At 36.1% G+C, this 12,771-nt stretch overlaps 1 protein-coding gene across 10 annotated transcripts in view; it reads left to right on the top strand.

The window, feature by feature from the left end:
• LOC131069533 (ATP-dependent (S)-NAD(P)H-hydrate dehydratase) overlaps positions 1-9,820 on the top strand; it is a 126,365-nt gene extending 116,545 nt beyond the window's left edge. For 2 of the 10 annotated variants that reach the window (XM_058005019.1, XM_058005020.2), the window contains exon 12: positions 4,416-4,506. In XM_058005019.1, coding sequence (XP_057861002.1) covers positions 4,416-4,491 — 76 coding nt within the window. In that variant the 3' untranslated portion in view covers positions 4,492-4,506. Of the gene's footprint in view, positions 1-4,415; positions 4,627-9,425 lie in introns of those variants that run through there. The other 8 variants (XM_058005011.2, XM_058005017.2, XM_058005015.2 and 5 more) reach the window with 7 other exon arrangements.
• The last annotated feature ends 2,951 nt before the right edge of the window (positions 9,821-12,771 follow it).

Below are 12,771 nucleotides of genomic sequence, written 5' to 3' on the forward strand. Positions count from 1 at the left end.
ATGTAGGTGTCAATACAAAGGCAAGAATATGTAGTCAGGTGGTCATTTTTGTTCTAATGTTTAACACAAATTGTTTACACCTCTTTGTAAAAGGTTTCTTGAGGTGCTTGTTTTAATTTATGATGGACTTCATCTTCTCAATCATTGAGTTCATACTAATGCATACTTCTCCCAAACATGGCTTATCTATATTAATAAAGTGGATCATACTCATGATAATCTTGGTGAAACTAAGAAAATACTCCACAAAAGCCCACTAATTGTTATCTAGGATTATCTACTTTATATTCATTGCCCTCTCATTGTTGAATTGCTTCTATATGGATCAAAGTTGTCTAATGACCATGCTAGAAACTGGCTTGTACACCTTCACAAGTTGTCTCAACATGATTGTGTCGGAAGTGAATTGGGTCTCAAGTTTCAACAACTTATTTAAAAAGTAAAAACCAAGAAAAAATAAGTACTAAAGTGAAACATAAAATTTAAAAATTGTATTGTTTCAATTACCTTGAGTAGCTCCAATTGTGAGAATGATCTAAAATAGCCTATGACATGTGGTGGTTTGTGATGAACATTTGGATCTCCTCAGCCTTAGCATAGAATTGTTTGATTTTATTTTGTATCATGAGGTTGAGGGGATAGCACAATGTGCTCCAAATATGTGAAAATTGTGCCCTAACCAACATACTTGCTGCTTTGTAATTCTGTGTTGTTTGTTAGGACTTGGACAACATTTTGAGAACACAGTTCCACAATGCACTATATTAGCATGTTAACTATAAGTTGTACATTTTTAATTGCTCAAAATCCACAAATTTCAAAAGTGTTGCCCCTTTAGGGCACACTACATTCAAATTGATCAATGACCGATTTCTAATATCCTTCTTTCCATTAGAAATAATAGAGACTCTTGTTTGTTTCTACAAATACCAAATGGAAGCCAATGAAGTTTCTCTATTTTGACCTCCTTTGACAATAAGTTGTTGCACACCTCCTCATAACTTGGGTTCGCATACCTTTTTGGAGCATTATTTACTTTTCTTGGCATAGAGGCATATTACAATGGATTAGTAATCTTTCTAGTATCATTTTGAAATGCTCTCTCTAATGGCCCCTTTGTTCTCTTTACATTAGTGAGCTCTTCTTCATTCCTACCCAAAACAGGTGGGTCTTTATCACTACATTGGAGAGATCATTGAGATGGGGTGTAGAACACAATTTGACTACTGAGAGGGGGTTGGGGGAGGGGGGTGAATTAGTAGTAAATAACTTAAAAATTTTTATCCAATTAAATCCTTTGATAAGTTACTTTTAAACTGAAATAAAAAAGGAAACACCACACATTAAAAACAAGGCACATGCAAATACGTGGAAACCCAAGATGAGAAAACCATGGTGAGAAATGTTGCTAGGATCTACTGTCCTAATCTTGCCTCACAGTTAAAGAATTTTACAAAAATGTTTAGGGCACCAACCCAAGGAATCACCAAATCCCTTATCAAGGCACCAACTTTTCAAAGTTTCAACTTGAATGTCTCAGCACCAACTTAGATGGTCTTGGATTATGCTTTGCTATTTTGAATGGGCAAGTTCTTGCAGCTAAGCTATATTGGCGTTGGTGTACTGGTCAACATCTGTTGTGGGCTCGTATTCTCACCCATAAGTATCTTCCAGGTGTTCTTTCTTTTGATGTTCCTCGTTTTCTTTTGGAGGGGAGGGGTTTTATGGTCTGGAATACTCTGAAAGTGGGGGCTTAGTTGGTTAAGAGCCGACTTTTTTGGATCTGTTATTCGGGGTCACATGCTCTTTTTTGGTTTGATTCTTGGGATGGTCACTCTTCTATTCTTTCTTCATATTCTCACCTCCAGTCCCTTTGTGATATTTTTACTGCTGCAGGCTGGGACACAATTGAGCATTATAAGGCTGCTCAGAATTGTGGGTTGGCTATTAGTTTTAGATGGAAACATTCTTTTGAATGGCCTCGAGGAGGGTTTGAGGAGGATAGGCGAGAGTTGGCTCAGATTCTTGCTACTTGTGCCCGCAATGCTTTGGTGGGACATGATGTTTTGGCTTGGGCTGGCAATGATTTGTCTGGGAAGTACTCTGTTTTTGCTGGATATGGGCAACTTGGCAGGTAGATGTTTGGTGACTCTGAGGTCCCTTGGTGGAAACATGTTTGGCACAATTTTTCGTGGCCCAAGTGCAATTTCTTCATGTGGTTGGTGATTCAAAATCACTGCCTTACGTGGGATAATTTGAGCAAGCGTGGTTTTCAAGGCCTATCCATGTGTGTGTTGCGCCGTAATAGTGAGGAGAGTGTTTTTCATCTCTTTTTTCAATGCTCTTTCTCTAGGGAGATTTGACATTTTTGGTGGGGTGTGTGGAACAAGGCTTGTTGTCATGTGTTTTTTTTGGTTGAGTCCTTTGATCGCTGGGGCAAGGCTTCTGTTACGACCTCATTTCTTCAAGTTGCTTGGGCTCTTGGCCCCTCCTTTATTATCTTGAATATTTGGTTGGAGAGGAACCGTAAGATTTTTCAAGATGTGATGTTGGTGGCTCCTCGCTTGTGGTGAAAAATTCTTCATTCTTTGGGAGAAACTGTTTCGACAAAATGTGATTTGACTGAAATAGTGGATCCTCGAGACGTTGATTGCTGCAATCGTCTTCATCTTCCCCCTCAACAAGGCCAGGTCATGAGAAATAGATGTCGACATCCTCTTCGGAAGATAAATAGGGAGGGGTGTTGGTCCCCCCTTCCTTAGGGAGTTTTGAAACTCAACACGGATGGTTCTTCTCGAGGGAACCTAGGTCATGCTGGTATTGGTGGAGTTGGTCGAGATAGTTTTGACACCGTTTAGATTATCTTTTCTATTTATAAGGGTCTTCATACTAACAATTTGATGGAGGCTCTTGCCATTTTATATGCCGTGGAATGCTGCTGTTAGGTTGGGTGGAGAAGGATTATTTGTGAGTCTGCTTCCCAGGTGGTGGTTAATTTGTTGAATAGGCGGACTTTCGAAGATGTTAGTTGGCATTTAGCTTTGGTTGTTAAATGGATTCTTAATTTGTGTGCTTCTTTGGATTCTATTACTTTCACTCAAATTCCCAGAGAATGGAACGGAGTTGCGGATTGTCTGGCCAAATGGGCCTCTGATCATGTGCAAAATTGGAACATTGTAGATAGGGGTCAATTACCTCTAGATTTGTCTCAAAAGTTGGACCACTTAGTGGAGCTTGACAGGGCTGTGTAAAGCCCTTCTTTGTATTTCTTCTGCTTTGAATAAATTTTTACCCCCCTTTTAGGCTGAGCACCAACTCAGATCTTCTGAAACACCAACTCTATGAAGAACAATTACAAACAGTGACTAATTCCAATTTCTATTATCACCAAGTTTACAGCAGTACTGACATATGAATAAACTTTTCTATTCTGATTGTTTACAATTCTCAGATTCACTGTGCAATGCTGCACTTCTTAACCTCTGTAATCTGCAAAACTTCTTCAAAGCTTTGTCAACCTTATCAATGACATGAACTTGTTCTGAAACAGATCTGAATATGATCTCAAATTTATCTTAAAACTGTCAAAATGCTGAGTAATACACTGTCATAAACAATGAAGTATCAAACTACAAATCAATTTATACCTGATCTGGAATATATCAATAGAGAATTAGATTTGCAGACTGTGATTATCAGAGATTGCCCATTCTTCAGAATTTCTTCAGAACTTGTGTATTACAAGAAAACATACTTCTCACTTCTTTCTATCAACAGATCATAATTTGCAGACCTTGTTTTAGATGCTTTAAGCAAAGTTTCTTTTCTTTCTTGCAGATCTATATCACCACATCTCAACCACAACACCCATCCTCCAATCATGAATATATAGAAAATTCCACTTAGTCATTGATAAAGAGAAGGCTGATAACTAATCCATAACTTCCTTTTCGGTTATGAGGAAGCTATACAACTATCACAAACTAATCAAAACTTAAATGATTTTTGGTTCGATGTTTAAGTGCATATTCATTAATGATATGTTATCATTAATTATTAAAAAAAAAAATTCCTACTCGTGTTCAACCAACTCAAACCATATTTAATGATAGCTTTTCTTTGTGCAATAGTATGTTCAACAATAATAATATGACTTTTTCTCAGACAGATTGGAGACCATTCTTAGACGTTATTTTCTGAAAACACCTTCATTCATGCAGTGATGGATTGATTGAAAAACAATCTTAGACATCTTTCTGAAAACATTTTCATATTTTCATAGGGTATACAGTACAGACTGAGGTCTGGTAAGATCTTATATGTTTGCAGATGATGATTATTTGTTTATATTGCTGTGATATCATAACTGCAATCTGTACATTTCTTTTACTAATGTTCAAAGTGTGGAAATGCAGATCACTATTTAATTCTCCAGATAAATCCAACTTCAAGAACTATATTACTGGACATATTTACATCAATGAGAAATAATAATGCCAACATGGGGAAGTAGGGGGCCTTTGTGACAATCTTCCTCTCCTCAAAAGGATGTCTTTTTCTAAGGATACTTGTTGCATTTGTTTCCTCCTCCTCTTCAATATATTCTTTTATTTTATGAGTTGGCACAAGCAAAGAAGCAAACATCTGGAAAAAATCGCGACTATACGCGATTAATCGCGGATCGGCCAGGTAGCCGATTTTTACCCCCCAAAAATCGCGATTTTTTGGGCAACGATTTTCAATGCTTTTTTCCTGATTAAATCGTGTTTAAATCAGCTAGAAATCGGTGACTAATCGACCAGAAAAACACGAACTCGTCAAAACCCTAAGAGACACCCGCAAAGCCCAAAAAAAAACACGGAAACACCTGCGAAAATCAATAAAATTAAAGCACAACGAAGAACAATATCCCGCGATGTGTGGGATAAGGGAAATTTGCTGTGAGTCACACAGTTTAGCGGCAAAAAAGCGTCATTTTTTCACTTTAAAAGAATTTTTCTGAATCGCCCTTTAGGGTTTCCGGCGGTAATTTTTCTGAATTTTTTGCGGATTTTCTTTATAAAAACTTGTTTATGTATTGTTGCGATCTATAAAGATTCATTTCTTTTGCAAAGCATGAAGCTGCACGATGCCTTCAATTCTGTCGGCAATAGTTTAGTGCAATGCCTCCCACCATAAAATAAAAATGTCTTTCAAACATTTGATATTGTTACATTTGATATATTCAAATTTAACTTTAAGTAGGGAAAATAATTAGTTTGATTTATTTTCCATGAGGATTATAGTTTCTATTTAAATTTTTTGGTTAACATTTATAATTTTATTAATGTATAATATATTTAGCAGATTTAAAATCCTTTATTTTACTGAACTTAATGTCTCGGGCAAGGCCGGAGGTTTTCTCCTCTCCGATTTTTCCTACCGGAGAATGCAATCTTGTTTATAATTTAATAAAATATTTTGGCTTCGGCCTTTTACCAATAAAAAATAAAAATATATTTAGCAGATTTTAATATTAGAATAAATATAAATTGCAATATTTTTAAAATAGTTAAATAAAATCACTCAAATTAAAATTTAATATAATATAATTAAATGTTAACAATAAATAATAGTTAAATATTTCAATATTTTAATTGAATATAACATTAATAAAATATATTATAATTTAGCTTGATTTTAATATAAAATAGAATATAAATTTCAATATTTTTAAGATAGTTAAATAAAATCACCCTTATATTTAAATTAAAAATTTAAATATATTAAATATAAAATAAAATATATGAAATTTAAATTAAAAATTAAAATAAAATATATTAAATATAATAAAAAATTATTCATATATATAAAATTAACTCTTTTTTTTCTTTTGATCGGTAACAAGTTTTAGATTTATATTGTTTGAAAGGAAATACATGCCTTCAACTGCTCAATAGCATTCCACTATCTAAAGACTAAATGGGGTCTCGCCCCTACAAAATCAAAATGAAACCCGAGACAGAAACCACACCAACTATGCCTACCATTACGGTTACATTCCTTACAATAGGGAAACCCCTCCCAAAAGACCGACGACCTACTCAGGAAACCAACCTACCGGAACTAGCCAAGGGCCTCCTCCCTGGAGAAGTTGGGGATGGCCTGACTGGGTCCTGCATTCGGCAACGCCATCCTAACACCTGTCGTGGTTCCCGACCGTCCTCGCAAATCACTGCGTTCCACGATCTTCACACTCTTCTGCGGGATTTGGTGATGCACCAACGACCGCCCATCTTCGCCAATCGGAGCCTACGACTTCACCGGGGTTTGCTTGCCACGCAGTTTCGCTCACTCCATCGGCCCCATCTTCTGCACAAAGTCCAGCAGTTCCCGCCACCCTTTCCTTGCATCCTCCAGCTGGTTTCAATCGAGCGAGAGGCCGACCACACCACCAGAGGCTGCACTGCATCATTCCGCCCGCCTAAGCGCCTCCACGACCGTTGCTCCATTCTCAAACCCACTCCAATCTCCGCACGATCCACCACCTCTGCCAAGCCACCTGACCATTTTGGTCTCAGCACTAGAGACGCCACCCACAACACCTCCTCCCTTGAACGTTCCACCATCAGCGCTAGAGCCACAAACAGGGACGAAATGTCCAAATTAGTTCGCGCTCGACAGTCAGTGTCTAGGAATTCGTCCCCAAACATCAAGCGAACAACCCTCCAAAATTCTTCCTCATCTACCCTAAAAACATTCTTCAAATGGTGGCTTGAAATTGTGCCTCGAAATGCAGGCATTTGGCCTAGTGTGAGTAGCGAAAAATTTGCTTCCATCCTTCCCCTGTCACACAGCCAAAACACAGCATCGGCAAGAGAAAATGCAGTCCTCTACACAGTACCTAAAAGAAAAAGAGGACCTTAATGACACCACCAGCTGCCGCCCCATCCATTTATTTCATTGCACGCACCACCTCACACCACACATCGCCAACAATCCAACGTTCCATTCACTATCATCATTGCACCTATGCCACCATTTCTCAACTTGCTGCCATTGCGGTGAACGCAAACCACGTGAGTCATCCCCACCCCTCAACATGCGTATCTAAAATGGTTCACGCATAGCTCAACACAACTTCTCGAGTTCCCCTTTCATTCTCAAAGCACCTTCATACAAATTCTAAGGGATCCAAATCCCTTAAGTCTTCAAAGAAATTAAAATGTTCAACCAAGGAACCATTTGCACCTATGTTCGAGAGCACATCAGCTTCAGCATTCGCTTCCCTTAGAACATGCGATACTTTAAAATCCTCGAAACCATTCAAGAGGTTATTCATTCTTCTAATATGTTTATCCAGGTGCCAAGCCTCCATCCTACCCCTAGCAATGCCATTCACCACTAGCTGGAAGTCCCCTTCAAGGTGTAGTTTTTTCACCTCCAATTTTTTCGCCAAAAGAATTGCTTCAATTACTGCCTGACACTCAGCTTCATTGTTAGTGCCATCCACCAATCTCTTTGCTCCAAGTGCTAAAATACTACCTTTCTCATCTCGAGCTATGACCCTTGCACCGGAGATCCCTGGATTCCCCTTGGATGCCCCGTCAAAGTTGATCTTGATCCATACCCTGTCTGGCGGCATCCACACATGTCTTTTATCACCAACCCTAGGAGGATAAGCCCTCAAAAGCCCATTAGCAGGCCATATAAAATTAACTCTTAACTATTAATCATTGTCAATATATTAACAACATTTAATAGTTAAGAATATATATTAAATATAATTAAAAAATAACAATAAATAATAGTTAAATATTTCAATATTTCAATCTAAATATAAAATTAAAATTAAAAATTTCAAATATAATTAAAAAATATACATGTATATAAAAATATAATTCTTAACTATTAATTCATGTGTTGAAGTCTACTTTTTTATTGCTTAAAATATCTCTATGCTATGGAAATGTCCTTAAATATTTAAAAAATAATAATTTTTGATTGTTTTTCTTCAATTTTTTATGGTTTTTTGTAAATCCGATTTTTTCCCGACTTTTTCCCAGATTTTTTCAAAAAATCTTATACTTCTGATTTGCCGATTAATTCCCCAAACGATTAATGCTACTATGGGCACAAGTACATCATTCTTCCTTGGACAAGCTTTCATTCTCATGCTAGGAATGACACACAAATCTGATTGTATTAGCTTGTATACCTATAACCACACCCACCACATATCTAAACATATGCACTACCACCTGGAATCACTTCTATCATTTGTACATGTCTCCATGAAGGTGAACTTGAATTGATTTTGAAGTGGAGTTTACAAATAGAGCTAGAATCAGTTGCCATTATAATCTCTAAGCAATATATTTTGAAAATAATCATTGAACAACACTTTTCAGAATCCAAACATATTAGAACTTGGAAATACTAAGAGGCTAAATCACTGAATGATCTAAAATTTTAAACATAAATCATAAAATGAATTAATATAATTGTTTGCAGGTTATGTTCACACTGCACACACACTTGTTAGCAGCATTAACTAATTAATTATAAGTCTAGAAGCAGTTAGAATGCCTCTTGATCAAGCAACAATGCTAAGATATACTCGACAATGGCCAAGGTTATCGTGAGCAGACTTCTACATTTACTCTCTGACTAGAATCCCCAACAAATATAGCATGGAAGCGGTATATGTTTCTAACCTTGTTACCCAAAACAAAGAATGCATTTGTTTGCTGTTTCTTGACTCATCAAACAAAACAAAGTGAAAACAATTAAAGGTTTAACTTTTAAGGTTTGTGTACATTTTTAATGTTCAAATGTCAAACAAATACTTGGAAAATGATGTCCGCCGCTAGCCAGAATCACCTCGACACATCTGGAATTGCCTAGGTACACATAGGTGATAGAAACAATTCTAATTGAATCTGTGTTAAAAAGTTCATACCCTGGTCAAAGCCACAGGCAAATTGAACGTATTTCCAATTTGGAAATGAATCATACCTGGAAACATGTAGGTTTTTGGTTGATTTTCTAGCGTAGGTTTTCTCTACTTGAACTTAAGATTTTCCTACTTCTTGCTATGCCTTGCATTACCCTTATTTTTTTCGTAGTTCTCTTACCCATGGCTTTCTACTCATTTCTTGCTATTTCACGATAACTTCCGAACCTATATTTTTTTAATCCTGTATCTCTTCTTTTTGATATCATTCTCAGGCCTTCATTCTTGTTAATGCATCAAAAGTGACTCCTATACTTTGAAGCTAGAAAAGTTGTGGATTCAAAGTCTGTATATGCACAGTTGAATTTAACTACATGATATTCTAAGAAATTTGACAAAAATATGAAGCCAAAAATGAAGAAGAGAGATTTTATTTGCAACTACTGTGTGCATGTGATCTTGACATTTGAGTTCGGCTGTATTTGTGCAGTATGGAGGACATCTGCCCAGCACAGTGATTGACGTCATATATGAATAACTATATATAAGTATAGGCTTCCTAAAATTACTAGTTGCAAGTATTGCCGAGCTCATATATGGCAGTCCAACTCGAGTATCCTAGATTTGATCTGCACAGTTGGGTTTTCAGAAGCAGCTTTATAATAAGAGCAAATCTGACTTTATTTAAGGCATGTCAAATGGAAGGTCTATAACTTTAGTCTTTCAACGATTCTACCAAGTAAAATAGAAAAGTTTGACACCACATTGAAGCATGTATCTATTCATTGATTGTTAGAAGATTTTTACAGTAATTTGTAAATCTTTTTGTGCCTGATCAATCAGTGTTTCCTGTTCATAATCAAAACTGAATTATCATTTGAAAAACCCTTATCTCCTTTAATGCATTTTTTTAAGCGAAAGGTGCACATACCTGAAATATATTGTTAATATATATATTATAAAGGGATACAAAAGCAGGCCCTCCAATGCATTGCTCAGAACAGATTTAACTTTTTTGCCTTTCCTTACTTAAATGGCTTGCTATAGTTGATAAGAATTTGACAATCAACTGCATAACATAAAATGCTTTGAAGGATGTAAATAAAATGGAAACTACTCTATCATGCTCAAATTGAAAAAGTAAAAATGTTATAGCATTCAAACTGCTTTGTTGCTTCTGGAGGTTCATTCTTAGTTCACTAGGATGACACATAGTACCAAGGGAACTACATACTGTTGGAATATGAACATGAAAAAATTCCTCAAATGTTCGAGCTTTTTCTCACATTGATACTGGCTAGACCCTTTTGTGGGTTGATATGATATTATTTTGCATTGAGATTGCAAGCACTTGATGGTATTTTTAAATTTTCCCGTCAATTAAGATTATATCTCTATTTGGATGTAACTTTTATGCAACAAAATAGATGTCACCATTAAGAAGAGCAGCTTTCTTGATTGTTTGATCATTGATGATTGGTTTTTACTTTTATCTCAAATTAAAGGGCTGATTCTTTTTAAAGTTTGATAGGGGAAAGGAGGACCCAGTAGTTGTGCACCCTAACTTCGCGCTTCTCAAAATCCTACTTGGAAATTTCAAATCACTCCGATTTTTTTACAGCAGCTTACTTGGCAAGTCCCCTACTTATAACTAAGGTTTCAGGGCCACATCATCAAATATGATGCCACATCAGCATGCTTTTTGCCAAGGTGTCCAAAACAGCCCCCCCAAAAAGTGAGACCAATAGGCATGCAAAAGAGACCCCAATAGTTGTGGAGCTGATATGGCATCCCCTGATTGGTTACTTTTTACAATATTAGTACATTTCTTAACAACTATTGGTACATTTCCTAACAACTGTTGGTACATTTCCTAACAAAAATTGATATTTTTTGTTTCAAACAATAGGTTTTATTTGTTCAATTTTTGGAACAAAAGGTATCAAGAACCCTCACAACAATTGGTACATGCTCAACTACTGGGTCCTTTCCCCTAGTAGACTTGGAAAATTTTGCGATTGTAAAGTTTCCTTGCATGGACATTGTGAAATATTTCTGATATGATTTTGAGCTAATGATGGTCAGAGCGCAATGCTTGCGTCACCTTTCTTACATTCCTCCAAGTTATGTCACTGGCTATGTAGGCGATAGATCACACCTATGTAATATAGGCCTTAATGCCGATACCTCCTAGCCTGTCAGAAATCGTTACCAGTGTCAGAAGCTTACAGAGGAGGGTTGAAAACTTAGTACCCTCTACTAATTAATTTTTAACTTTATCACCTTGCCTATGTTTAAAAAAAAAATTAATTGTTATGCTACAGCTACAAATTTCAAACTGATATGCCTTATATGCATTTAATATTAGATTATTTTAATTAGAAAGAATCCATTTTGTAAAGGGTTTCAGGCCCCTTGAAAACCTTTTATTGCCTTAATCCAAAACATTTATAATAGCCTTTAATCTAATGTTTAATTAAGAATTTTCTAATTTTAAATTTAATAAATCTAAATGAAACTTTTATGTTATTTGCGTTAGTACAATTGTTTTTTTTTTTCAAGGTGGAATAAAAATATTATAGAAGAAATTATATTTTTCAATATTAAACACAATTATATGTTTCTTTCGGGTCCCCCGGTTTTGGCTGCTTTGTAATAAAAAACAATTATATGTTTAAATTTATTTATTCTAATAATGATTATATTACTACATATCAAATATATAATTAATTGATTTTAAGAAATATATTATATGAAAATTTTAATAATGGGAATATTTAACTTTTTAAAGTATTGTAACAAGCACCCCTCGATCGCTACTATTTTTTTTTTTACATTTACAAGTACCAACTTAATTAAACAAACTTCTCATTCTAACTTAGAAATGACAACTTCTTGATTCCTTCAATTGCCGTAGTGGTGACAATTCTACACCACTTATACTTGCACTCAAAGGTAGTAAGCTCTTGAGGTCAGGATCTCGATTAGACCTAGACTTAAGACTCAAGGGTTCATTCCCAATGACCCTGCCTCTGTATCCCTTTGAGGGAAGTCAAAGGTTACATAGTTCATTCTGAGTGTTAGAGGGAGTTAATTCTCTCCTCTTGTATAAGAGATTTGTTCTCTCTTTAAACCATGACTATTTATCAAATTAGTCCAATAATAATAAAGCATTAACCAATTGCCATCAAGTAACGTACAAGCTATACACAATTACTAAGGGGTCATATCCTTCCAAAATTTCCAACTCCATAAAGAGTTTGAGCACACTTCCCATAAACACATGGGACTAGCTTGTACACATCACACACACATGATGACTAGCGCTGGCCTACGTCAAATATGCAAAGTGACTAGCTCTAGCATACGTCACAAACTCATGGGGACTAGCTTTAATATACATCTCTCAAAGATAGAGACTAGCTTCAATAGACATCACATACCTAGTGACTAGCATTTACATAGTGAGGAATTGACATATCTATAAAAAACTAGCTACCTCTTGCCCATAGTTCATCCCAGATAAAAGAAATGTTGGTGCATTGCGCACTACACTATGGGACACATTCTTTCGTCCAGTCTTTTGCACCAACGAGTAAGTGGAACAAGGTTCGATGTATCCATACTACACCGAGTGTCTATCCTCGTCCTAACAAAGGCAAGAATACCATTTCCACCTCAAGATATGTCCAAAGTTATACATTGAGGTTGGGCCAATTATTACCTACCTATCCTCTTCCCTGCAGTCCATTGGACGACTAAGCAACAAGGACATCCATCATCGACATGCAACTAGCCCCTAGGCCTACATGTTCCTAGTGTAATCTGTCCAGTTA

The sequence above is a fragment of the Cryptomeria japonica genome, chromosome 2 (genome assembly GCF_030272615.1).
Source record: "Cryptomeria japonica chromosome 2, Sugi_1.0, whole genome shotgun sequence".
In the NCBI taxonomy this organism is placed as follows: Eukaryota; Viridiplantae; Streptophyta; class Pinopsida; order Cupressales; family Cupressaceae; genus Cryptomeria; species Cryptomeria japonica.